Below are 27,578 nucleotides of genomic sequence, written 5' to 3'. Positions count from 1 at the left end.
CTGTTGGGCTCCTCAAGAACATTGCTGTTGTATTCTTCTCCCAATCACAGACAGAAAACCCACATTCACCAGCACCAAGCATCTTAAAATAACGTGATTGTTTAGATATCAAATGGCAACACACCACCAAAAAGAGAGTCACATTCAATTATTAAACAAATCAAAATACACAGCAACCAACCATGGTGTACAAAAGAGTCAGACAGATTACAAACTCTCAAATGTAAAACTGGCATAGTCACACAAAGAAACAGTTTCTATTTGTTAAGCAAAATAAAGGAATTTCATACAAGACACAACCAACACTGATGGAGAGTCTCATTCAAAATATTAATCCATTTTTCTCCTTGAGATGCTGGCTAGCCTGCTATACATTTCTGGCTGTTTTATTTCATATTTTCAACGCTTGTAACATTTCTTTTTATCATGAGATTTGACATGGCTGGTGGTATGCCAGATGCAGAAATGCACAAACACAAATGTCCTAATTTCTTTTGTGCAACTTTCAAAATTTATACTAGTGCCTCATTACTCTCCATTACTGTAGCTCAAGGCTACTGGATGACAAACGGTTGAAAAATACAAGTCCTCATTTTGTGATTTACAACACTGAATAATCTGTGATCTTTAAAAGACTTAACAGCAAAAATATTAGTATTTAATTAAGATTTTATCACCTTGATAAAAAAAATGAAAAATTTTATTCGTTTGGGAGGGAGAACAATAGATATCATTCTTGTCATAATAATGTGATTCACAAGTGAAGCAATTTTCATCATGTTGTATTTGTAATTAATGTAAAAGTTTGCACAAAGACAGCAACCATTGAAGCAGTTATTTTACATGAGATGCATTTGTAGGAACCCCTTAACTTCCAAAAGACAGCATCAGCTACATAAAAGAAAGTGACATCCTTACAGAAAAATGCACTTTTATTAATATACAGCAACAAGTGGCATACTTGCAAGTCAATACGCAAATAAATATCAAGTACAGAATGCTCAAGACACTGCTCACAGCACAGTATACACACCCACAGGCAGACTGAAATATGTTGTCATTCCAGATACCCACTCGTGCACTCCATAGTTCACAGAACTCCATTATGACAACCCATGCATTTAATATAAAAAGTGAAGTTAATAGCTGAAGCCTATGATTTATGCACAGTGGATAGATACCACAAGTTCGAGGAAGTGGGGCTACGAATGATTACAACCCATTTTGTACTGGTATTTTATTTTGTAATATGGTCCCAAACCAAAAAAGGGGTGAAAGAATACAAAAAGGTGCTGGATATTTCCTGACTGTATCCTGGTTGAGGCTCTGCTGCAGTTTTTAATGCATGTTTAAGCTCACCCACTTCCTCTCTTTATGTGCTCCATTAGCAAGAGGACTTTGCATTTCCTCTCTCAGTCCCCAGCCTCAGCCGGCCAGCACAATACTCTCCAGGTTTGATTTTTTTTGTGTGTTAAACAGGGGCCCTAACTTCCTCTGCTGCCCAGTCCTTTCCCATGCACAGCCCCCAGCCATCGACTTACCGGGGACGCTGCAGTCAGCGCAGATGTCGTTGCTCCTCAACCTTTTCGACATGGACAGAGACAGTTTGATTTATTATAATCTTTTTTTAATTGGAATGTTTTTATAAATAGATGTAAAGCACTAAAGTTAATAATAAAAAGTCGCGTTGTGAAGTTCTGAATTTGATTTTAACGGCGAGCTGCCATCAGCACCAAGTTTGCAGTCGGGCTGCAGTTCCTGTCAGACTCGCCTCTGGCCCGAGGTGCTGGGAGGTGCCGCTTGGCATGCTGGGAAGGCGGAGGACCAGCCTGGCATGCTGGGAAGGTGGAGGACCATCCAGGCGTCACCCAGCCGCCGCGCTATGCGCGCGCCGACCAATCCAACTCTGCCGTTATTTCCCTGAGCGGTGTGTTTGGGGGGGGGGGGGGGGGGGTGGTGACCGAAATTATTAAATGTTTCTTCCCGGCGGAAAATCGTTCAACCAGCATTTTGTTCTTCAACATTTTGGGGAAATAACACGACGCGCCCCCCCCCCCCGGGTCGAAGAAACCGCGCAGATCCGTCACTTTCTCGGCAGGCCTAGCGGGTAATCGTCAATGGTGTTTACCCGCTGTCAATACATGCGGCTTCGACATGGAGCCAACCACAATACAGGGCAGGAGGAGGGGTGGGGTTGGCCTCCACATAATTAATATTTAAACAGAATTAATCAAAGTTTCAGGGTCGTTCAGGGGGGTAATCAATCTTGCATTTTTATATTTATACGCTTATAAGGACACACATTGGCAAAGTTACTAAAAGAGCTGTCAGGGTGTCCTCAATGCCCCCTCCGGGTTGGGCGGATTGCATTTCCTTGTTGTGGGTTCCTTCCTGTAAACTTTTTGCTGCAAAAGTTTTAGAAGTTTTATTTTCTCTCTCTCTCTCTTTCCCTCCCCCTCTCCCCACTGCTGTGTTTTTTTTTTGTTTTGGAGGGAGGGGATTAAAGGGGAAAGAGGGGGTCGTGTGCATGGTGAAACGGAAGAACTAGGATGTGTTCATTGGAAGACATCAAGAACAAATACAAACTTCACCTGTTCGTCTGGCACAATCAGTACAGAGAAGTTGAGAGAGAACTGAAACAGGTTGGTTAGTTATACAAGAGAGCACGGGTTTGTTCAGTATCATTGTACGACTACCAATAGAAATAGTTTTAACTTCGCAGTTGCTGTTTGAGAATCCCAACTGGAATTGTGTTTCGGATACGATTGTTATTTGGAGGCGATAACTGTCTTAAAGATCACATTTTCTGAGCTGAAAATATCCAAGCCTTTACAGTTTCCTCAACAAATGGGATTCCCCCTTCCATTCAATTTAGTTGTTGAAGTGGGGTGTGTTTAAAATGTTGAGAGGTCTAGGTGCAGTTAATTTAAAAGGCGATTTGACTGGGACTGATTAAAATGGTCTCAAGCAAGACGAGATTAGAAGAACCACTCTCCTCAAATAGGAACATACTCTAAGTGAAAGTAGTTGAAGCTGAATTGGTTCTGTTGAATATCTGGCTAGGATACTGGGGATGAGTAGTAGAAATGTGAGATCGACACATATTCTAGTCTTTCTTGATTTTCATGAAGATGGTGCATTGTCTGAGGAAAGAGTGGATTCTCATTTCCTGTTTTTGTTATCTTGTCATTAAGTAAATGTTTATCTACTAGCTGTTTTATTTGTGTTTTGAGCATGGTTTGCAGAATGAGGTGGGAAGAGGAGACAGTTACAAAAGTCATGAGCTCGCCTCCAGTATGAGGAATGGTACAAATATCCAATTAGTCCTACAATTTTAGAATATAGGTTTGAATATTATTGAAGCAGCGGGCAGTTTTTGCCAATATCATCTATGCCTTTGATAAATGATGTATGTAACTGCTACAAATGGTACTTCGATGTATATGATTCCTATTTCACAAACGTCTAAAGTCTATTTTATCTTCATAAGATCTGAATCACGATAACAGACATGTTAGTTTTATCTTTGCCTAAATTAGGAAAAAATGTTAGTGAAGATATAAGTTCCTTTTTTTAAAAAAAGAAAGCCTAACACTTTTGGCATGCAAAATATAATATCTATGATTCAATCTGTGTTTGCATGATTATTTTGTTCCCCACCCAATTTTCTCCCTTGCTGATTTTTGTTATTTTGTGTGGTGATAGACCTTTTCAATAATTGGAGGGATGGGAAAATCAATGCAAGTTTGTGGTGAAGGATATTCATAAGACAACTGAGCCAGAATACATATTTTTTTTTTCCTGCCATTTTCCCCCATCTTTGTCACAAGGCACTGACTGCTTATCCCACTGGTATAATTAAAGAATCATGCAGCACAGAAGGAGGCCATTCTTCCCATCGTGCTCTTGTCGGTTCTCGAGCTACCAATGTTTCACTCCCCTGCACTTTTCCCATAGCCTTGCACTTCTTGTTCCTTCAATTTTATTTCCAATTCCCTTTTGAAAATTACTATTAAATCTGCTTCCACCGTCCTTTCAGTTAGTGCATCATAGATCATAACTTGCTGCGTAAACACCCCCACAATTACCTTAAATTTGTGTCTTCTAATTATCAACAATGTTCCCTCTAATTTTTTTGGTGCTGCACAGCCCCTTTAAGGGGATGCGCTGATTATTCAAAATACCATGCGTGTACTGTTTTTACATTGAAAAGCAGGCTGCAGGAATCCCTGGAGAGCTGTGCGGCCACGGAGCTTAAAGTGAACGTTGGTTATCGACTCTCCTGCCAGTGGAAACAAGTTTCTCCCTGTTCACTCAATCAAAACCTCGCCTCTGTTGAGTCTCCCTGTAACCTTCTCTGCTCTAAGGAGAACAATCCCAGCTTCTCTAGTCTCTCCACATAACTGGTACCATTTACTTTATACAGGTATTGCCTCTCATTCATTCTTCCACAATGCATCACTTCACATTTCTCATTAAATTTCATCTGCCCATTTTACCAATCTTTCTGTATCCTCCTGAAGTCTGATATTAGCCTCCTCACTGTTTACTACATATCCGAGTTTCTTGTCATCTGCAAACATTGAAATTATGCTCTGTACACTGACGTTCAGGTCATTAATATATATCAAAAATGGCAGTGATCCTAATACTGACCACTGGAAGACACCGCTGTATTCTTTTCTCCAGTCTGAAAAACAATCTGCTTTCTGTCCCTTAGCCAATTTCGTATCCACGTTGCCATTGTCTCTTTAATCCCTGCGCTCCTCTAATTCTGCCCTCTTTAGCATCCCTGATTATAATCCCTCAAATTTGGCGGCCATGCCTTCAACTGCCGAGACCCTAAGCTCTAGAATTCCTTCCCTAAACCTCGTCGCCGCTCTACCTCACTTTCCTCCTTTAAGACGTTCCTTAAAACCTACCTCTGTGACCAACCATCATAATTCATTCTTGTATGGCTCGGTGTCAAATTTTTGTCTTACAACGCTCCTGTGAAGTGCCTTGGGCTATATAAATATGAGTTGTTGCTGATGATGATGGGCTCCAAGTTTATTATGTAGCACTTTATCAAATGCCTTTTTGAAAGTACATATACACAATATCAACCACACTACCCTCATCTACCTTCCGTTACTTCATCAAAGAACTCAATTAAGTTTGTCAGAAACGATTTGCCTTTAACAAATCTATGCTGGCTTTCATTTATTAACCCGTGTTTTTCCAAGTGGCAATTGATTTTGTCTCATATTGTCTCTAAAAGTGTCCCCACCACCGACAAGCCTGTAGTGATCAAATATATTCTTCTCCCCCTTTTTTTGAGCAGGCATGTAACATTTGCAACCCTTCACTCCCATGTCCAAGGAGGATTGAAAGATTGTGGCTCTTCTATTTTTACCCTTGCTTCCCTTAACTTAGGATGCATGCCATCCGGTAACTTTTCTACCTTTTTAAGTACTTCCCTCTTTATCCCTCGAGTATCTTTCCCAAAGAGCCATTATTCATATGTGAGCTAAAGCAGTGAGTGTTGGCACATTATTGGAGACTGAAGGGACTTGTAGCTGAACCTGAACAAATCCTCATCCAATGTCAGCACACTGTTTTGAACAGGAGTCATTTGACAGGGATTTGGAGAGCAGACCTTTTGAACATTCCGAGCTCGGGGACAATAAATTCTGTTTGTGCCTCCCACAGCTCAGGTGCCACTGCCTTTTCTGAGATCTGCTAACTCAGGTGTTGAATCTGAAACTTTCCTGGTCTGTGGATCAGTACCACATTGTGAGGCACACTGAGCCATTTTCCAAATCAATTTCAGTACTTCATTATATCAGATAACCATCTTTTTGTCCCCACAGTATGATATCGAAGCAGTCGATCCGCGGGGTCGGACACCATTGCACCTCGCCGTCTCACTAGGACACTTGGAATGTGTCGAAGTGCTGCTTCGAAACAATGCCTCTGTCACCACGGAGAATGTCAAGGGATGGACAGGTCAGGAATGCTTAGTAACCAGCCAGCAAAAGGCACAGGCCCAAAGACAGTCTCGGGCAGGTGGGGGAGAACTGGTACCATTTTTAAATAGAGAAGGAACAGAGAAACCTGGGGTTTTATGTACACAAATCTTTGATGGTGGTAAGATTTGGCTGTGAGAAAAGCATATGGGATCCATGGCTTTATAAATAGAGGGATAAGAGTACAAAAGCAAGGAAGTTATTTAAATCTTTATAAATCACTGGTTAGGCCTCAGCTGGAGTATTGTGTTCCATTCTGGTCACCAAACTTTAGGAAGGAGCAAATGGAGAAACGAAGCACCGTTTACACAAGAAAGAATATTAAGACTGGCAGAGGACGAGGAAGAGTCAGAGTATTTGTGTTTTCTAATTCAACCCATTGCTGCTATAGTGGGTGCCCATGAAAATGGCTCAGCTTGATCTCCCTTTTGTTTTTTTTTTGCCTTCCGCCCTGTGAGGAAGTGCTTAACCTCTGACAACACAGGCAAGGCTGAAACATGTAGTGTGAGGAACTGCATGTGTTAAACCACATTCTAACAGTCTGTGGTCAGCTGGCAGTAGAGCAACGGACCACACCACCTGGGACAGGGAACATTTTCTTCAGTGAACCACCCACTAACTTTAGCAACCTGGCTAAGCGGGCCTGAATTTGGCTGTTTCTTTGGCAGGCAATCGGCTTGCTTCTCTGGGTTCGATAACGGAAAATTACTGAAAGCAGACAGAATTAGGCCGTCTTTCAAGAAGTTGTGTACAAGAATTAAATGTAGCTTTCTTTAAGAAAAAAACAATTTACAGAGCTATTGCTTCTGATCTAATGGCTTTTAGGCCTTCCTTAATGCTGGAGAAGAACTGCAGAGTCTTATCCTGGCTGACCGGGACTGACGGTCACGACAGGTCCATAGGGTTGGATTTTTGGTTGTCTAAAGCCTCAGTTAGCAGCCAGAGGGGGCATTAATGGGAATGTAAGCGTTTAGCGTCCCGGGGGGGGGGGGCGCAAACCAGTAGCGCCTGGCTGCTGACAATCACTCCGATCGTGACGTATTTCTAATGCAAAGCGCACGCTTGCACCCAGTTCGGTAAATTAGGTGCAGCCTCCTCATTTAGCGACCACCAATAATCACGTCTGAAAAAACATTCAATACAGCCTTCTAGAGGCGTTGAAAGGTGGCTACTTAAAGGGATGAGGAAGCGCTTCCGTCGGAGGTCACAATCAGTGCAATGGTGCGTGTGCCTCTGAATTTGCAGCCGGCAGGCAGACATTATGGTACAGGTTGGAAATAAGTGATTTTGAAAACTTTAATGGGTGCATTGCTATGCCGCCCCTTTTAAGACTCGGATTTTCCCGGGATCTGAATTGGAGTTCGGCATATGCACAATGGCTCCGCAAAAGTTAGCGACAGAACTTTTGTTAGCGACCCCCAAGTCAAGTGGATAACGGCTGATTTTGCACCAGCTTCAGCTCCTCACCCGATTGACGAATGTCTGGGCGGAGGGCGCACATTTTTTCAAGGTGCTAGAATTACCCTCCGCCTGGGTCACCGCCCCAAATGGGGCACGATTTAAATTCCTCCTCCAGGGACTTTATTCACCTTATTACCTCCTTTTTCGAGAGCGGCTGTAGAAACTCATTTACGTAGAGTCGCATGAGTGGTGGTGCTATGCAAAATACAAATACAACAACTTGCATTTATATAGCATCTTCAATGTTGAAAACATCCCAAGATGCTTTGTAGGCGAGGGGAGAAAAATAAAATGGATAAAAGTGGCTAAGGAATGGATACAGAACCACGGTGGGAGAGTTAGGAGAGGTGGCGTGGCAGAAAAGCTGAGTTATAAGAATTACAAAAGTTGCAGAAAGATTTAAGGAAGGGCTGAGGTGGCGCAAGGTTCTTCCACTCATAGGGGAACTAAAAGCAGGGGAATGCTCAAAATCCTGAAGTCAGAAGATATAAAACTGGAGGAAGTTGTAAAGCTAGGTAGGGTGAGGCTATGGAGAGATTTGAACATGACAATTTTAAATTAGCTGCATTGTGGGACAGGGAGCCAGTATAAATAAGTGAGAATGGAGTGATGGGCAAGTAGAACTCTGTTTTGGACAGGATATGGGTAGCTGAGGTTTGGATAATTTAGAGTTTGTGGAGGATGGGAAACCAGCAAGGTGTATATTGGTGAAATCTATTCTAAAAGTGTTTCAAGGTCAGAGGGGCTGAGATAGGGATGGAGCAGGGTGTTACTGTGGAGTAGGTTACTCAGCTAAAGGTTGAACAGCACCCTGAGGGTTCAGTTCGAGTGAGTGGTTGGGTAGTTAGCAAGGAAGCAGCGTTTAAGACAGGGGCTTAAAAGTCAGGTTGGATGCATTCCCAATTTTTGTTTTTTTTGCCGTTGCACTTTGCTTTCCTCTTCTGAAAACGCTGAGGTAGATTATCCTCTGTCGTCTGGGCATAAAACTGGGATGCTGGATTGGCTGCCCGATTTTCATTTTTACTGAACTCCGATGAGCCGAATCCTGTCCAGCAGGTATCATTTGATAGCGATCAAGAGTCGGAATCCTGGTTAACTCTCTGTTCCCTAACCCATGGGCACTGAAACTAATTGTAGCACGCCAACTGCTGCCTCAGCTGCGATAAACTGACTGAGTGCAGACCAGACGCGAGAGAGATTTGTAAAGGACGACATGTTAGCATAAAACTTTTAGACTAGCCCCTCCCTACCTCTGTAACCTCCTCCAGCCCGACAGCGCTTCAAGATCTCTGCGCTCTTCCAATTCTGGCCTCTTGTGCGTCCCTGATTTTAATCGCTCCACCATTGGCGGCCGTGCCTTCAGCTGCCTAGGCCCTAAGCTCTGGAATTCCCTCTCTTAAAACTCTGCCTCTCTTCCTCTCTTCCTTTTAAGGCGCTAATTAAAATCTACCTCTTTAAAAAAGCTTTTAGTCATCTGTCCTAATATCTCCTTACGTGGCTCAGTGTCAAATTTTGTTTAATAACGCTCCTGTGAAGAGCCTTCGGACATTTTACTATGTTAAAGGCGCGATATAAATGCAAGTTGTTTGTTGTTGACACGTTGGAAGTTGCTCGGCACAAATCTTGTCCACCCCATTTTGTGTTAGAGCATCTCATATAAGCACATTCTCAATGGGTAATTATTGATTTAACATTTCATTCTCTTCAGTTCTACAAGAGGCAGTCAGCACAGGAGATCCTGAGCTGCTGGAGAAAATTCTTCAGTATCGAGACTACAATCGAATAAACTCGCAGCTGAATGGAGTTCCAGAATTACTCAACAAGATACAAAAGGTAACAACTGCCCTGGCATCCAAGCTTCAACAGGAGTATAAATTATTTGACATGGTAAAGGCCATTCAACTCAGACGTTTCTTTTCCGTTGAGATTCTGTACTCAGAATTAAATTCAGAGCATAAATCTGTTCACACTATAACCTCTTGTCCAAGTATGTATCCCGTAAGCTCATTCTCGTAAGCTAGGAGCTGGTCCACTTTCACCCTGATTCCAATCTATACTCCACTCTCACTGTAACCAGAAACCTAGCCATCTCACTTTCCTACATTACAGCAGTGACTGCACTTGAAAAAGTACTTCATTGGCTGTAAAGCGCTTTGGGATGTCCCGTGGTCACGAAAGGCATTATATAATGCACATCTTTTTTTTCTCCTCAAAATCAAAGGATTTTGCATTACTGACCTGAGTGCCAATTTATTCCACAAATTAAGAAATTCCTCATTCACTCCTGTCATCAACCAGGTTCGCTAATGCCTTCCTCCAGTCCCCAACCCCTTTTCTCAGTCACCTGAAGGTACTGATTCTAACTAAGGTACTGATCCAAAGCAACAGCAGCCAGACAGTAAGCAGCCCAAGTAACCATTCTCCATGCATAAGCCGAAATATCGATTAGCTGTTCGATTGTGTTGGGCACTACAGCGTAATTCTTGCCCTCGCTTGATGACCATACACACTATTTCAAGCTAGGACTCGTGGAATGTAGTTAGGAACAAGAGCCGAGGTAGACATTTTTTCCCCTCTTCCTAGTCCAGGGATACTGAAGATAATTATCGCACCCGATGGCTGAGATCTGTAAACTCTGCAAGCGCTGGGGGTTTTCCTGATCTGTATGGCTCAGCTCCAGTTTGAGTCATTGGGGAAGTTCATCATAACTTAATTGTAATTCCTTATGTAGAAACAACACTGCTTAGTTTCACCCTGTTTTAAACACTCAAATCATGTCATGAGACCTGGGTGTCATGGTACATCAGTCATTGAAAGTAGGTACAGCAGGCAGTAAAGAAAGCAAATGGCATGTTGGCCTTCATAGTGAGAGGATTTGAGTATAGGAGCAGGGAGGTCTTCCTGCAATTGTATAGGGCCTTGGTGAGACCATACCTAGGACATAGAACATAAGAATTAGGAACAGGAGTAGGCCATCTTGCCCCTCGAGCCTGCTCCGCCATTCAACAAGATCATGGCTAATCTGGCCGTGGACTCCGCTCCACTTACCCGCCCGCTCCCCGTAACCCTTAATTCCCTTATTGGTTAAAAATCTATCTATCTGTGATTTGAATACATTCAATGAGCTAGCCTCAACTGCTTCCTTGGGCAGAGAATTCCACAGATTCACAACCCTCTGGGAGAAGAAATTCCTTCTCAACTCGGTTTTAAATTGGCTCCCCCGTATTTTGAGGCTGTGCCCCCTAGTTCTAGTCTCCCCGACCAGTGGAAACAACCTCTCTGCCTCTATCTTGTCTATCCCTTTCATTATTTTAAATGTTTCTATAAGATCACCCCTCATTCTTCTGAACTCCAACGAGTAAAGACCCAGTCTGCTCAATCTATCATCATAAGGTAACCCTCTCATCTCCGGAATCAGCCTAGTGAATCGTCTCTGTACCCCCTCCTAAGCTAGTATATCCTTCCTTAAGTAATGTGACCAAAACTGCACGCAGTACTCCAGGTGCGGTCTCACTAATACCCTGTACAGTTGCAGCAGGACCTCCCTGCTTTTGTACTCCATCCCTCTCGCAATGAAGGCCAACATTCCATTCGCCTTCCTGATTATCTGCTGCACATGCAAACTAACTTTTTGGGATTCATGCACAAGGACCCCCAGGTCCCACTGCACCGCAGCATGTTGTAATTTCTCCCCATTCAAATAATATTCCCTTTTACTGTTTTCTTTTTCCAAGGTGGATGACCTCACATTTTCCGACATTGTATCCATCTGCCAAACCTTAGCCCATTCGCTTAACCTATCTAAATCTCTTTGCAGCCTCTCTGTGTCCTCTACACAACCTGCTTTCCCACTAATCTTTGTGTCATCTGCAAATTTTGTTACACTACACTCTGTCCCCTGTTCCAGGTCATCTATGTATATTGTAAACAGTTGTGGTCCCAGCACCGATCTCTGTGGCACACCACTAACCACCGATTTCCAACCCAAAAAGGACCCATTTATCCCGACTCTCTGCTTTCTGTTAGCCAGCCAATTCTCAATCCACGCTAATACATTTCCTCTGACTCCACGTACCTTTATCTTCTGCAGTAACCTTTTGTGTGGCACCTTATCGAATGCCTTTTGGAAATCTAAATACACCACATCCATCGGTACACCTCTATCCACCATGCTTGTTATATCCTCAAAGAATTTCAGTAAATTAGTTAAACATGATTTCCCCTTCATGAATCCATGTTGCGTCTGCTTGATTGCACTATTCCTATCCTTAATGCTATTTCTTCCTTAATGATAGCTTCAAGCATTTTCCCCACTACAGATGTTAAACTAACCAGCCTATAGTTACCTGCCTTTTGTCTGCCCCCTTTTTTAAACAGATGCGTTACATTAGCTGTTTTTCAATCCGCTGGTATCTCCCCAGAGTCCAGAGAATTTTGATAGATTATAACGAATGCAGCTGCTATAACTTCCGCCATCTCTTTTAATACCCTGGGATGCATTTCATCTGGACCAGGGGACTTGTCTATCTTGAGACCCATTAGCCTATCCAGCACTACCCCCTAGTGATAGTGATTATCTCAAGGTCCTCCCTTCCCACATTCCCGTGACCAGCAATTTTTGGCATGGTTTTTGTGTCTTCCACTGTGAAGACCAAAGTAAAATAATTGTTTAAGGTCTCAGCCATTTCCACATTTCCCATTATTAAATCCCTCTTTTCATCTTCTAAGGGACCAACATTTACTTTAGTCACTCTTTTCCGTTTTATATATCTGTAAAAGCTTTTACTATCTGTTTTTATGTTTTGCGCAAGTTTACTTTCGTAATCTATCTTTCCTTTCTTTATTGCTTTCTTAGTCATTCTTTGCTGTCGTTTAAAATTTTCCCAATCTTCTAGTTTCCCACTAACTTTGGCCACCTTATACGCATTGGTTTTTAATTTGATACTCTCCCTTATTTCCTTGGTTATCCACGGCTGGTTATGCCTTCTCTTACCGCCCTTCTTTTTCACTGGAATATATTTTTGTTGAGCACTATGAAAGAGCTCCTTAAAAGTCCTCCACTGTTCTTCAATTGTGCCACCGTTTAGTCTGTGTTTCCAGTCTACTTTAGCCAACTCTGCCCTCATCCCACTTTGTTTAAGCATAGTACGCTCGTTTGAGACACTACTTCCTCACCCTCAATCTGTATTACAAATTCAACCATACTGTGATCACTCATTCCGAGAGGATCTTTTACGAGGAGATCGTTTATTATTCCTGTCTCATTACACAGGACCAGATCTAAGATAGCTTGTTCCCTTGTAGGTTCTGTAACATACTGTTCTAAGAAACAATCCCGTATGCATTCTATGAATTCCTCCTCAAGGCTACTCCGTGCGATTTGATTTGACCAATCGATATGTAGGTTAAAATCCCCCATGATTACTGTCGTTCCTTTTTCACATGCCTCCATTATTCCCTTGATTATTGCCCGCCCCACCATGAAGTTATTATTTGGGGGCCTATAAACTACGTCCACCAGTGACTTTTTTCCCTTACTATCTCTAATCTCCACCCACAATGATTCAACATTTTGTTCATTAGAGCCACTATCGTCTCTCACAACTGCCCTGATATCATCCTTTATTAACAGAGCTACCCCACCTCCTTTCCCTTCTTGTCTATCTTTCCAAATTGTCAGATACCCCTGTATCTTTAATTGCCAGTCTTGGCCCCCCTGCAACTACGTTTCTGTAATGGCCACCAAATCATACCCATTTGTAATGATTTGTGCCGCCAACTCATTTACTTTATTTTGAATGCTGCATGCTTTTAGGTAGAGTGTTTTAATACTAGTTTTTAAACCATGATTTTTAGTTTTGACCCCTTCTGCAGCCCCTTTATATTCATACATATTGTCCCTTCCTGTCACCTTGTGGATTACACTTACCCCAGTGCTACTCAGATCTGTTGCCTCCTGCCTTTTGCATTCTTTCTTGGGGTCCTGTTCATCTGAGTTCTCACCCACTCCAACTAGCTCAGAGCCCTCTCCTGGGTTCCGAATACTCCTTGCATTGAGGCACCGAGCTTTCATGCTTGCCTTTTTATTACACTTTGACCCTTTAGAATTTTGCTGTACAGTGGCCCTTTTTGTTTTTTGCCTTGGGATTCTCTACCCTCCACTTTTACTCAACTCCTTGAGTATTATGTGCAGTTTTGGTCTCCTAATCTGAGCAAGGACATTCTTGCTATTGAGCGAGTGCAGCGAAGGTTCACCAGACTGATTCCTGGAATGGCAGGACTGACATGAAGAAAGACCGGATCGACTAGGCTTATATTCACTGGAATTTAGAAGAATGAGAGGGGATCTCATAGAAGCCTCTAAAATTCTGATGGGATTGGACAGGTTAGATGCAGGAAGCATGTTCCCGATGTTGGGGAAGTCCAGAACCAGGGGTCACAGTCTAAGGATAAGGGGTAAGCCATCTAGGAGTGAGATGAGGAGAAACCTTTTCACCCAGAGAATTGTGAACCTATGGAATTCTCTACCACATAAAGTTGTTGAGTCCAGTTCATTGGATATATTCAAAAGGGAATTAGATATGGCCATTATGGCTAAAGGGATCAGGGGGTATGGAGAGAAGGCAGGGGTGGGGTACTGAAGCTGCATGATCAGCCATGATCATATTGAATGGTGGTGTAGGTTCGAATGGCTGAATGGCCTGCTCTTGCACTTACTTTTCTATGTTTCTATGTCTCCTCATCAATCACTCCCAGTTTGGGTAAATTGAGCCCTCTGAACTTCTCACAGTAGCTTAATGGCCTCGGCACTGGGATCACCCCTATTACATTTCTATACTTCTCTCTGAAATCCTCAGTCTTATTAGAGATATTGCTCTTGAAAGTTGGATGTTACTCACCAAGGCTTGTTTGACAACACACCGAAAGCCCCGACCCCTCCCACCTAGAGGGACATGGGCAGCAGGCACATGGGAACACCACCAAGTTTCCCTCCAAGTCACACACCATTCTGTCGTGGAAATATATCACCGTTCCTTCATCGTGCTGGGACAAAATCCTGGAACTCCTTACCTAATAGCACTGTGGGAGTACCTTCACCTCAAGGATTGCAGCGGTTCAAGAAGGCGGCTCACTACCACCTTCAAGGACATTTAGGGATGGGCAATCATTTCTGGCCTTGCCAGCGACGCCCACATTCCGTGATTGAATAAATAACTCCAAAAAATTACTATCCTTTTTAACATTAATTTATTGTCGACCATATCATGGAGGTGCTGGGTTAAAATTCAGCTCAAGCTCTTGGGATGAAGAAGGGTAATCTGACGATGGATCATCAACCTGAAACGTTAACTCTGTTTCTCTCTCCACTGATGCTGCCTGACCCGCTGAGATTTCCAGCATTTTCTGTATTTATTTCAGATTCCAGCATCCACAGTATTTTGCTTTTGTCTTGGGATGAATGTCTTTGCACCCAGTTGGCTGAATCGGACCACTAGTGGGTGTGAGTCAAGAGCACAAAGCTGCCATAATTAAAAGAAAATGATAAAGGTGGCCAGTGTGGCTAAATGGAAATGTTGCACTATAGTACTATAGATGCTTTTTATGATGGGCATTGTTGGGTTAGTATGGAGGAAGTATTGCATGTAACCCATGCTTTATCTAACCTAGGAAAGCTTGGTGCTAAAAATGGACAAATTAATCCATTTCCAAGCATTACTATCCCTCACTTCCTGAGTTTTTTAATTTTCTCCCCTTCCAAATTAAAAAAAAAAATCTACAGTGCTTAAAAATAACTGGGGAACGGAGAAAGGAGCTATGTTGCTAAATTAGCCTTTGCACTCTCATGGCTCAGTCATGCCTCTTAGTTGGTTCTCTGAATGATCTCTGACCAGTTACTCCTTAAGCAAAAAGATTGCTTTTTTTAATCTGGTAAATATTACAGTAAATCATAACTATGTTAACTGGTTTAGGCTTATTGGATATTGAAGTCATTATTAGCTGAGGATTCAAATGTTCTCTCTTGATTTTAATACACTCTGCAATCCTTGGACTTGTTGAGTCTAACCCACTTTTTAAAAATTTTCTTAACAGACTTCTGATTTCTATGTGGAGATGAAATGGGAGTTTACCAGTTGGAGTAAGTGGTTTTGGTTTTAAATTTAACCTTCTGTGTATGTCCAGGTTGACTGCAGATAGCATTTTTTGTTGTTTTAAGGGTGACTCCCAGCTAATTGTCCCTAATACTGAGCGAAGATAATGAGCTACTTGAAGTGACTCTCCCTGCCCTTTCTGTATTAGTGTGCAAATTTAAGGCACATGGGATTGGGGGTAATGTATTGACGTGGATAGAAAACTGGTTGGCAGACAGGAAGCAAAGAGTGGGAATAAACTGGTCCTTTTCAGAACGGCAGGCAGTGACTAGTGGGGTACCGCAAGGTTCAGTGCTGGGACCCCAGCTATTTACAATATATATTAATGATTTAGACGAAGGAATTGAATGTAATATCTCCAAGTTTGCAGATGACACAAAGATGGGTGGCAGTGTGAGCTGTGAGGAGGATGCGAAGAGGCTGCAGGGTGACTTGGACAGGTTAGGTGAGTGGGCAAATGCATGGCAGATGCAGTATAATGTGGATAAGTGTGAGGTTATCCACTTTTGTGGCAAAAACAGGAAGGCAGATTATTATCTGAATGGTGACAGATTAGTAAAAGGGGAGGTGCAACAAGACCTGGGTATCATGGTACACCAGTCATTGAAAGTAGGCATGCAGGTACAACAGGCAGTAAAGAAAGCAAATGGCATGTTTGCCTTCATAGCGAGAGGATTTGAGTATAGGAGCAGGGAGGTCTTACTGCAGTTGTACAGGACCTTGTTGCGATCACACCTTGAGTATTTTGTGCCGTTTTGGTCTCCTAATCTGAGGAAGGACATTCTTGCTATTGAGGAAGTGCAGCAAAGGTTCACCAGACTGATTCCCGGGATGGCAGGACTGACATATGAAGAAAGACTGGATCGACTAGGCTTATTCACTGGAATTTAAAAGAATGAGGGGCTCTCATAGAAGCATATAAAATTCTGACGGGATTTGACAGGTTAGATGCAGGAAGAATGTTCCTGATGTTAGAAGTCCAGAACCAGGGGTCACAATCTAAGGATAAGGGATAAGCCATATAGGACCGAGTTGAGGAGAAACTTTTTCACCCAGAGAATTGTGAACTTATGGAATTCTGTACCACAGAAAGATGTTGAGTCCAATTCGTTGGATATATTCAAAAGTGAGTTAGATGTGGCCCTTACGGATAAAGAGATCAGTGGGTATGGAGAGAAGGCAGGAGTGGGGTACTGAAGTTGCATGATCAGCCATGATCATATTGAATGGTGGTGCAAGCTCGAAGGGCCGAATGGCTTGCTGCGGCACCTATTTTCTATGTTTCTATGTATGGAATGATACCTGGATTCTTGACATAACTGTGCTATAGCTCAGATTATGAGATCAATGTAAGCATTGTTGGTATGGACCCACCTCCTATGTTGGAGCTCCTGAAATACTGCACATTGTGGATCTGATTTTTTTTCCCTTCCCTGTGGAATTGTTTAGCCAAGAAAGTGGGCAGGCAACCTACACCTATGCTTCTACCTATGCTGGTTACAAGAAGACGCAATACGATGGAGACACATTACGAGGCGTCAGCTGTGGCTCGGTGGGAAGGTTGTGGGTTCATGACCCACTCCAGGGACTTGAGCACAAAAAAAATCTAGGCTGACACTCCAGTACGGTGCTGAGGGATGAGACGTTAAACTAAATCTGCTCTCAAGTGGACGTAAACGATCCCATGGCATTATTTCGAAGAAGAGCAGGGGAGTTATCCCCGGTGTCCTGGCCAATACTTAACCCTCAATCAACCTAACAAAGAACTGATTATCTGGTCATTATCACATTGCTGTTTGTAGGAGCTTGCTTGTGTGAAAATTGGCAGTCGCGTTTCCTACATTACAACAGTGATTACACTCCAAACGTACTTCATTGGCTGTAAAGTGCTTTGAGACGTCCGGTGGTTGTGAAAGGCACTATATAAATCCATTCTTTCTATGTCTTGCCTCAGATGGCCCAATTGAGATTCGGAGGTTACCATGCAAGAAGCTAAACCTTGTATCCTATTATTCCATGTTACATTGGAATGACAATTTGCATTTATAAAGTGCCTTTTAAGGTAGTAAAACGTCCCACGGTGCTTCACATTAATAACAATGAAGCCACATCTAAGGGAGAATAGCATCATTGGAAAAGGGGAACATGAGAAAGGATTGACATTGAGAAAATTTGGTTGGATCCAGTAAGGATCTGTTACTTGTCTATTTGAGCTGGGCTCAGTTGGTAACATCTCCTGAGTCAGAATGTTTTGTTTTGAAGCCCACTTCAAGACCTGATCACAATTGTATTCCTTCTGATTTGGAAAGAGTCAACATAAATACCCCTAAAATAGCTGCCAAGACTATGTGGATTTAAATAACAGACAAATCTGTTTTTTAAACAAAAAGCTACTGTTATTGCCAGTCATGCATGTGACTGCAGTCATACAACATTGTTTTATGTTTGAATTATGTGGTTTGTTTCTAACCTTGAAGATGATTGCCAAAGCCTTTCAGCATTTGTATCGATTTTAGGCTGATGACACAGAATTGAACTGTAGCTCCTTTTGCCTCTACACATTTCCTTCTTTTTCTCACTTTTCCCAGTTCCCCTGGTGTCCAAGATGTGCCCAAGCGATGTGTATCGTGTGTGGAAGAGTGGTGCCAACCTGCGAGTGGATACCACCTTACTGAACTTCGAGAATATGAAGTGGGAAAGGGGCCGTCGTAGCTACATGTTTAAGGGCAAGCGTAAGTATCAGAACAAAAGCTCAAGTAGCTAGCCATTGTTACTTTTTAATGTTTTCCCCTACCTCCATTTATAGTAATCCCAAGGCAGCCATATTGTAAACCAAGCAATTCATTAAGCAAGAGTTATATAATTGTATGGGGAGCAGGAAAGGCAATTGGGCCTAACAAGACCCATCACAAGAGATTCCCCTCATGGTTTAGTACAAGCTGCAATTCTGAGTCATGCAGACCAGAAAGGCCTCTGGTCCATCCTTTGTGCTGATCTTAGTTGGGGTGGCATTAGTGGTATTACAGTTGGCTTCTCCCCTCTGTGCTCATAGGATAGAAAGTGGGGGGAGGGAAAAGAAATCAAGTAGGACTTCCACTTGGATTGCTATACCATAACTCTTGCTGGAAAATGTGCACCTTGGATAAGGGCCGGATCAAGTTTGGCTGTGATGATCCTCATCGTCAAATAGTCTACATGCACACACTGTCTAGATTCATGCGTGAAGAATGGCCATTTGAACAGGAGGCCAGCCCACCCTTGTGAAGCTATACTCCCAATGTGAATCAGTGACATTGGGGCCAAGTTTCGGCCTGAGTTGCTCCTGTTTTTTTTGGAGCAACTGGTTTAGAATGGAGTATCTTAGAAATTGCAATTCTCGGCATTTCGTTTGCTCCAGTTCTAGTCAGTTAGAACAGTTTCAGTTTGGAAAAGATTTTTTTTTTCAAAAGGGAGCGTGTCCGGCCACTTAAGCCAGTTTTGAAAGTTTAGGCAGTGAAAACATACTCCAAACTAACTTAGAATGGAGTAAGTGTAGATTTTTGTACGCTCAGAAAAACCTTGTCTACACTTAGAAAATCAGACGTAGGTTACAAATCAGGCGTAGGGAATGGGGGGGGGGGGCGTTTAAAGGGAAGTTTACAAACATTAAACACTTCAGTTTACAAATAAATGATAAATACATCAATAAATCAATCAAAAAAATTAATAAGAAATAAATTTTAAAAAAAATCAAATAATTAAAACATTTTCTACTTACCGACTGCAGCACCGGGAGCCCTCCAACAGCGTGCTGCTCCCCCCCCTCCCCCCCCCGCCCCGCCCCAGTGTGTCTCTGTCAGTGTCTCTATCTCTGTCTGTCTGTCTGTGTGTGTGTCTCTCACTCTTTGTCTGTCAGTGTCTGTGTTTCTGACAGCGAGAGGAGGGGGAGAAGGGAGGGGAGGGGGGGAGGAGGGAAAAGGGAGGGAGGGAGCAGGGAGGGAGGGGGGGGCAGGGAGAAGGGAAGGGAGGGGGGGAGGAGGGAGAAGGGAGGGAGGGGGGAGAGGGAGAAGGGAAGGGGGAAGAGGGAGAAGGGAGGGGTGGGGAGGAGGGAGGGAAGGGAGGGAGGGGAAGGGGGGAAGAGGGAGAAGGGAGGGGTGGGGAGGAGGGAGGGAAGGAAGGAGGGAGGGGTGGGGAGGAGGGAGGGAAGGAAGGGGGGAGGGGAGGAGCAGGGAGGGGAGGGGGAGGGAGAAGGGAGGGGAGGGGGAGGAGAAGGGAGGGAGGGGAGGGGGTGGAGAAGGGAGGGAGGGAAGGGGGTGGAGAAGGGAGGGAGGGGAGGGGGTGGAGAAGGGAGGGAGGGGGAGGGGGTGGAGAAGGGAGGGAGGGGAGGGGGTGGAGAAGGGAGGAGGGGGTGGAGAAGGGAGGGAGGGAGAAAGGAGGGGAGGAAGGGAGGGAGGGGAGGGTGGGGAGAAGGGAGGGAGGGATGGGGGGGGAGAAAGGGAGGGAGGGAGGGAGGAAGGGAGAAGAAGGGGGTGTGGGCGTGTGAGAGGGGGGGAGGAGGGGGTGTGAGGGGGGGAGGAGGAGGGGGGGGAGGAGGGGGAGAAGGAAGGAAGGGAGGGAGGGGGAAGGAAGGGAGGGAGGGGGGGGAGAAGGGAGGGAGGGGAGGAGAGGAGGGGGAGAAGGGAGAAAGGATGGGGGGGAGAAATGAAGGGGAGGTCAGGTCGGTGGGGTGGGGGGCAGGGGAGGGAGCGCGGGTTGGGTCCGGGGGGTGGGGGGGCGGCGGGAGGGAGCGCGGGTTGTGTCCGGTCCGGGGTGGGGAGGGGGAACGCGGGTTGGGTCCGGTCCCGGGGGGTGGGGGGGCGGGGGGGCGGCGGGTCGGGTCCGGGGAGGAAGCAGGGGCTGTGCGTGGGAGGCAGCCTTATCCACGCAGCCCCAGTGAGGCCATTCGGCCAGGGCTAGGGGCTGCGTGCTTCGGGCCTCTCCCACACAGTTTTGGGCGCCTTGAGCTACTGCACATGCGCGCCCATTGTAGCGCGCATGTGCAGAGGTCCCGGCACGGTTTTCAGCGCAGGGACCTAGCACCGCTCCCCACAGCTCGTGCTGCGCCGCGCCCAGCTCCAGAGGACCAGCAGGGAGCCGGAGAATAGGTAAGTTTTTTTTAGGCGCACTTTGTGGCACGAAAAACGGGCGTCCAGGTCGGGGCTGCGCCGTTCTAGGCGCGGCCGAAACTTGGGCCCATTAAGTGTCGTAGGAAGAAAAATCAGTGTGGGAAGCTTTTTTTTAAAAAGCAAAAAAAAATCAGAAGTGAACCCATGAGTCTTCCCTGACTAAATATTTTTCATCTAAATATATAAATGGTTCCTAAACTACAATGATTGTAATGTATTTGCTTTATGGGTTCTTTGCTTAAGAATTCATAGCAACACATTGCTATTAAGAACTAGTTGGTTTAATAACAAATGTGTAAAAATCAAACTAAACATTACCAGTTCATCCACTGTGTTCACAACTGCATACCTCATCGTGGATGCCCTAGACTCAATTGACTGGGGTTTTATTGAGTCTTGTGCACATCATGTGACTGGCTAAGCACTCACAGTGCAACAGCTCTACAACTATTTTAAAACATAACTTTAAATCAAGTGCCCCCTTTTGGTAAGGGCACTTACCAAATTTAGAAATTAACTGGGAACTTTGCCAATCAAATTAGAATTCTGTTCCTGGGGGTGATGATGCACTCCAGTCCCTCCGGTGCTCACCTCTCGCGGAAGGCCGCGAGCGTACCGGTGGACACTGTGTGCATCATCTCCAGGGACATCCTGGTGCAAACGTAGCCGCGGAAGAGAGGCAAGCAGTTGGGCTGAACGACCGCCCATTGCCTGGACCGGTTAATGGCTACCTTGGCCATGCCAGGAACAGTCCTATGAGTAGGCCCTCCGACCTGCCCACTTCCCTCTGCCCAAATATCAACAGCTCTACAATTATTTTGAGTTGTAAAACTTTAATCAAGTGCCCCCTGATTAAAGCGGGGGGGGAGGGGGGGGGGCACACTACAAAAAACTTTAAGTACCCCTTTTTTTTTTTGAGGGCACTAAAACACAAATTATACAAGTGCCCCCTGACTAAAAGGGGGCGGGCACTAAAACCGACAACTTAAACAAATTAAGCTTTAGACATTAAAATCAAATTAAAATTTAATTGCTGGGGATGATGATGCACTCCAGTCCCTCCAGCGCCCACTTCTCATGGAAGGCCGCGAACGTACCGGTGGACACCGCGTGCTCCATCCCCAGGGACACCCTGGCTCAGATGTAACCGCGGAAGAGAGGCAGGCAGTCGGGCTGAACGACCCCCTCGACCGCCCGCTGCCTGGACCGGCTGATGGCCCCCTTGGCCATGCTCAGGAGCAGTCCTACGAGGAGACCTTCCGACCTGCCCACTTCCCTCCGCACAGGGTGCCCAAAGATCAGGAGTGTGGGACTGAAGTGCAACCAGAATTTGAGGAGCAGCCCCTTCAAATATTGGAAGAGAGGCTGCAACCTTGCACATTCAATAAAAACGTTGAACACTGACTGTTCCAGACCGCAGAAATTGCAGACGGCCTGGGAGCCTGTGAACCGACTTAAAAACTTATTGCACGGGACTGCTCCTTGCAACACACTCCAGGCCAAGTCCTCAATAAATAGAGGGCGGACTCCCGTGTAGAGTGCACTTCATTGAGGACTCAACAGCTCTACACACCTGTGATGTTTTGTTAGTTTTTCCTTACTATTAATTACCATGATTTCCTCTCTGGTGACAGCTGACTGGGCAGAGTTTATCGAGGTAGACCACGATAACCAAGTCGTAGACTGCGAACACTTTGAGCTCTCGCAGCAGCAACAAGGTCTCACGCTATCTTCCATAAGACCAACAAAGGATCAAGTCGCAAATCGTCTTACATCCCCCATCATTTCTACATACCTTGATACAAAAGACATCTCCTTTGAGAGGTAAGGTTAACCTTGCACCATAACCTGAAATACCAGTCATCACTGAAGCTCAGTGTACATGCGTGACAAAAGAATATTATAAAAATCATTAGGGACCTGGTTGGTGCGATGAAGGTGAATTGTCCAAAGACCATGTAGTGCAAGTGGTTTGCTAGTGGTCATAAAATAGCCTTTTCACTCCCCTCTGGGACTTTATGCAAAATGATGGTAATTGAATATCAAATCGTAGGAATTCAGCTATGCCCAATCACTTGTGGAATCATAATGCTGGTCATGTCCAAGGTTGAGCAAATACGAGAAAGAACAAGATAAATCGAGAAGTGATTAGTGAGCAGTAAGCTTGGGCTTTGGATTTGAGGAGAAAGGAAAGACTTGAGTGAAGTAAGGAGTGCCATATTTTTTGAGATTTTGGTAACAAATGAATGAGAATAGGGCAGGAGTGGCCAATCACTTGTGTGAGCAGTGTGCTTTTGTGGCTGAAGTGTATTGCCCCTAATGCTTTTTTTTAGATTCCTTGCCCACAAACTCAGTTCTGATGTGAGATGTGCTGAATAATACAGGGCATGATTGACCACAGCAAAACAAGCCTTTCTTCCATTTTGAGATGTCTAGACAAAATAATTTGAATCTGTTGTAAAACCCCTGATAATTTAGCCTTTTTTGCACTTAAAAAAAAATCATCCAGTAAGTTATATTAAGCAATGTAAATAACACATCAAAGTGATAACTTAGTGCAGATCCTTTTTTTGAATTAAGCAACTTTAAATTAAGATTAGACTGTGTATTAGATACTAGTGAATCTTCCATGGCCTTGCTCATAGTAAGTTGTATGATGCACTTTTTAATAACGACAGGATTGCTATATCATGTAATGCACAATCTATTCTGCTGTTCAGAATGAACTATGGTCAACGTAGCTTTTCCCCTTTGGGCCACAAAGTACTTGCCACTTGAGATGGGCAATAAGTGTGGCATTCCCAGTTTCGCCTAAATCTTGGTGGAGGGAATTTGGAGGTCAGTTAAAGATTCATCATTTTTTTTGGTGAGAGAAGTTTGCAGATTTGGAGGTGCTTATAAACTTTCGGTTCCACTTCAAATGAAAGCAGCATGAAATGAAATGACTGCTCTCTTTTTAACACTCTTGACACTTTGGAGTGCGACAGATGCAGGGTAGGCACAGAACGTTGTCATGTTTTGCTTCGTGTGTAATAAGAAATAGTGCCATCTTCTGCAGTTTCCCAACATAGTTCTGAAGACAGTTACTTAACAAAAGTTCATCTTTCAGACTTTTTTAATGCTTTTTTAAAGGAAATTCACTCCCTTGAATGTCAATAATTGGGTTAAAAAGATTTAAAAGTAAAGTTTCTCTTGTTAATATCTTCCATATTTCAGTAAGTTTGCATGAACTGCTTGTAACAAGGTAATCTCTTTGCAAAATGGTTCTTTTAAGTTGTTATTTTGGAGGGGGGGAATGAATAATTAGTTAAAAAAAAAATGATGTATCAAGTGTGCAGCTTTTGAACATTTTGATGTTCAGTCATGAGGTTTGAATTAGATCTGCTTTCTAGGTTGTGATCAAGAATATCAAAGGTTCTTCAATCTGTGTCCATCAGATTTGCTTTTGCACTGATTTCTGTGCATGGTTCCTCTCTCTCGTTCTCTCCCTTTTTCTCTCTCTCTCTCTCTCTCCCTTTTTCTCTCTCTCTCTCTCTCTCTCCCTTTTTCTTTCTCTCTCTCTCTCTCTCTCTCTCTCTCTCTCTCTCTCATTTCCCTCGCGTTTTCTCATTCCCCCTCGCACTTTCCTTCTCTCTCTCAAATCTATGTGACGTAAGACAGTATTTAACTTGCATCATGCTGAAATGCTAAATCGATTAAGAATGGCTCTGGCAAATAAGGTACGTGGAGAAGTTGCTATCTTCAAGTTGAGAATCTTCATGCTCTTTTAGTTAATGAAAGAATATCTTTGTTTGAATAGTGCTGTTTTTTTTTGATTGGGGTAGGAAGTGAAATTAGAATAGGCTGGACCACAGCGCGTTTAGCTAAACATGCATCTAATTTGTCTTTTGGAGAAATTACAGTTTTTTAAAAAAAAATAGGAGTTTCCAATATGCTCTCATTAACTTGACTAATATGATCAGAGCAAGTTGGTGGTTTGGTAAGTGGAATTGCCACGTTATCAGTGTTTTAATTTAATTGCAATTGAAGATTGCAGAGTTTTCCTCCTTTTGGTTCAGTCATCGCTCCTTTGAAAGTGTCATTCAGAGGTGAAATTCTAAACGTTAGCAGTTGAAACTGTTGCTTACTATAGGTTTACATTTTAAATAGTAACGGGTCCGTATAGACCTGCGAGAAGACTGACTATTCTATCTGTGGATAGATGTGTAGTTACAGAGAAAATATCAGTGAGCGTACTTTAAAGTTTGTGGGTCTTTATCTACACATGATTTCTTTTTCCAGCTCTTGTGAGGTTGGCCACCCTGAACTTGGAGAAGTCTTGATTCCAACACATTAAGGAAGAGCTGGTGGAATTGTATCTTCGGAGTTTGGGATCCATATGTATGCTGTTGGGGTCTGGATTCATAACGCTGTCCTTTCATCTTTTGGAGTAGGGCAAGAACTTAGGGGATGTGAATTAATATGGATAGTAATGGTGGCATTCACTTTTTTAGGATTTCACAAATACTTAAAAAAAAAAAAATCTGATCGGTGATGAGTTGTGTCAATAATCTAAAGCTACGTGTGTTGTGATGTTTGTACCTCTCCAAGATGAATGGGAGGAAGAGTCATGATGATATTAAGAGGGTGAGAAGTAATTAACTCTCTGCCTACAGGAATAAGTCTGGATTCTGGGGCTGGCGGACAGACAAGACTGATGTTGTTCAAGAGTATGAAGCCAAGGTACAGTAAAACAGGAGTTTTCACTGATACTTATTTCACTGTTTTCTGTATCCCTGTCCCAAACACACAGATGAAAACTCTTCAGGGAGACATCCTGGGCTACTCCCATTCAGCTCCTAGCAGCTCTCGTGAGAGAAGCGATCACTTCATGGTCCCAGGGACACTGGGAGAAAGAGAGAAAATGAAATGGGATATCAAAATCCAGAAGAAATCCATATCTTCCAGCAAAATAATATTTTTTTGGGGTGGGGGGGGTTCGGGGAAAGAGAAAGAAAATTAGTACAGAGTTTAAGGGAACTGAGTGGTAGTGGATAAGCATAGTGGCACATCACCTACAGTGATGTGCTCCACAGTCAGATAGACTGTTAATAGTCATGGTTTAGTCTAGTCTTATATATTACAACAGTGATTGCACTTCAAAAGTATTTCATTGGCTGTAAAGCACTTTGCGACATCCGGTAGTTGTGAAAGGTTCTATATAAATATGCACGTCTTTTTTAAATGCGGAATAACCATTTCAGTGAAATACTAAAAGGCTTTCACATTGTGAATCTCTGTCTCCAGGAGATAAAAGGAGAAAATTAGGGGTGAAATTAATGCTTAGTTGGATGTTTTTCTTCAGGTTTTCACTGTGAGCAATGTTAATGTGGTGACCAGGAGCAGAACAGAACACCTGACTGACGAAGACAAGGCCAAATATAAAGGTACAGAAAAGAACTGACACCGAAACATAAGATGTGGAATTAGAGGAGACCATTTCGCCCGTGTAGCCTGCTCTGACCATGTGTAATTTGCATGCACACTTTTTTTTCCAACCCCACCAACACCCTATTTAATGTCCTGAGGAAGGTCAGAGAATTTGGGTAAAAGCTTTTTTTCAGTTTCTCCCCAAATGTAATGGGAGCAGAAATCCCAAGATATAGCTCTAGCATTACAGTCTACCTGATTTAACTCTGATCAGTTGTATACCATAGCTGATATACTTGTGGTACACAAGGACCTGGACAACGTGAACCATTTCCCATACCTTAGGAGCCTCTTATCAACAAGAGCAGACATTCAACACCGCCTCCAGTGCGCCAGTGCATCCTTTGGCCACCTGAGGAAAAGAGTGTTTGAAGACCAGGCCCTCAAAACTGCCACCAAGCTCATGGTCTACAGGGCTGTAGTAATACCTGCCCTCCTGTACGACTCCGCTGGAGAAATACCACCAACGATGTCTTTGCAAGATGTTACAAATCCCCTGGGAGGACATATGCACCAACACTAGCATCCTCGACCAGGCCAACATCCCCAGCATGAAACACTGACCACACTTGATCAGCTCCGCTGGGCAGGCCACATTGTTCACATGCCAGACACGAGACTCCCAAAGCAAGCGCTTTACTCGGAACTCCTTTATGGTAAGCGAGCGAAAGGTGGGCAGAGGAAACGTTACAAGGATATCCTCAAAGCCTCCCTAATAAAGTGCAACATCCCCACTGACACCTGGGAGTCCCTGGCCAAAGACCGCCCTAAGTGGAGGAAGTGCATCCAGGAGGGTGCTGAGCACCTCTAGTCTCATCGCCGAGATCATACAGAAATCAAGTGCAGGCAGCGGAAAGAGCATGCGGCAAACCATTCCCACCCACCCTTTCCCTCAATGACTATCTGTCCCATCTGTGACCGGGACTGTGGTTCTCATATTGGATTGTTCAGCCACCTAAGGACCCATTTTAAGAGTGGCGTGGAAGCAAGTCTTCCTCGATTCCGAGAGACTGCCTATGATGATGGCACAAGGACCAGAGCCGTAGTGTAGAGCACAACTGAGAGAAAGAAATAAAGAAATACTTCGATTTATATCTCATAGGCAGTCTCTCGAAGCGAGGATGACTTGCTTCTATGCCAAAAAGGGATGAATTCACAGGTGTTTCAATGAAGGGCCTAATATTCCAGATCCTGAACTACATCTTGAAGGGTGGAAGATGTCTGTGCGTGGATTTTTTTAATGTGTGGTGGCCGTTGCACACCAGCCACCACACGGACTTGACAGAGCTAGGTCTTGGTCCAGTGGCAAGGATTATCCAAGACGACTCTAGACCAGCTCTGCTTCA

The 27,578-nt window shown here is 43.9% G+C and overlaps 2 protein-coding genes across 13 annotated transcripts in view; one reads left to right on the top strand and one right to left on the bottom strand.

Annotated features, from left to right (window-relative positions):
- The window catches only part of git2a (G protein-coupled receptor kinase interacting ArfGAP 2a), a 122,806-nt gene extending 121,001 nt beyond the window's left edge, over nucleotides 1-1,805 (bottom strand). For all 12 annotated transcript variants that reach the window (XM_070887963.1, XM_070887965.1, XM_070887969.1 and 9 more), the window contains exon 1: nucleotides 1,542-1,805. In XM_070887963.1, coding sequence (XP_070744064.1) covers nucleotides 1,542-1,593 — 52 coding nt within the window. In that variant the 5' untranslated portion in view covers nucleotides 1,594-1,805. The remainder of the gene's footprint in view (nucleotides 1-1,541) is intronic.
- Nucleotides 1,806-1,949: 144 nt separating this feature from the next.
- ankrd13a (ankyrin repeat domain 13A) overlaps nucleotides 1,950-27,578 on the top strand; it is a 44,734-nt gene continuing 19,105 nt past the window's right edge. Inside the window, exons 1-8 of the mRNA XM_070887977.1 lie at nucleotides 1,950-2,642; nucleotides 5,853-5,988; nucleotides 9,178-9,302; nucleotides 15,561-15,606; nucleotides 18,208-18,351; nucleotides 22,398-22,587; nucleotides 25,419-25,485; nucleotides 26,108-26,189. Coding sequence (XP_070744078.1) covers nucleotides 2,550-2,642; nucleotides 5,853-5,988; nucleotides 9,178-9,302; nucleotides 15,561-15,606; nucleotides 18,208-18,351; nucleotides 22,398-22,587; nucleotides 25,419-25,485; nucleotides 26,108-26,189 — 883 coding nt within the window. The 5' untranslated portion in view covers nucleotides 1,950-2,549. The remainder of the gene's footprint in view (nucleotides 2,643-5,852; nucleotides 5,989-9,177; nucleotides 9,303-15,560; nucleotides 15,607-18,207; nucleotides 18,352-22,397; nucleotides 22,588-25,418; nucleotides 25,486-26,107; nucleotides 26,190-27,578) is intronic.

The sequence above is a fragment of the Pristiophorus japonicus genome, chromosome 8, assembly GCF_044704955.1.
Source record: "Pristiophorus japonicus isolate sPriJap1 chromosome 8, sPriJap1.hap1, whole genome shotgun sequence".
Taxonomy (NCBI): domain Eukaryota; kingdom Metazoa; phylum Chordata; class Chondrichthyes; family Pristiophoridae; genus Pristiophorus; species Pristiophorus japonicus.
The sequence above is the reverse complement of the archived record's forward strand: the minus strand, read 5'-3'. Positions and strand labels throughout refer to the sequence as shown.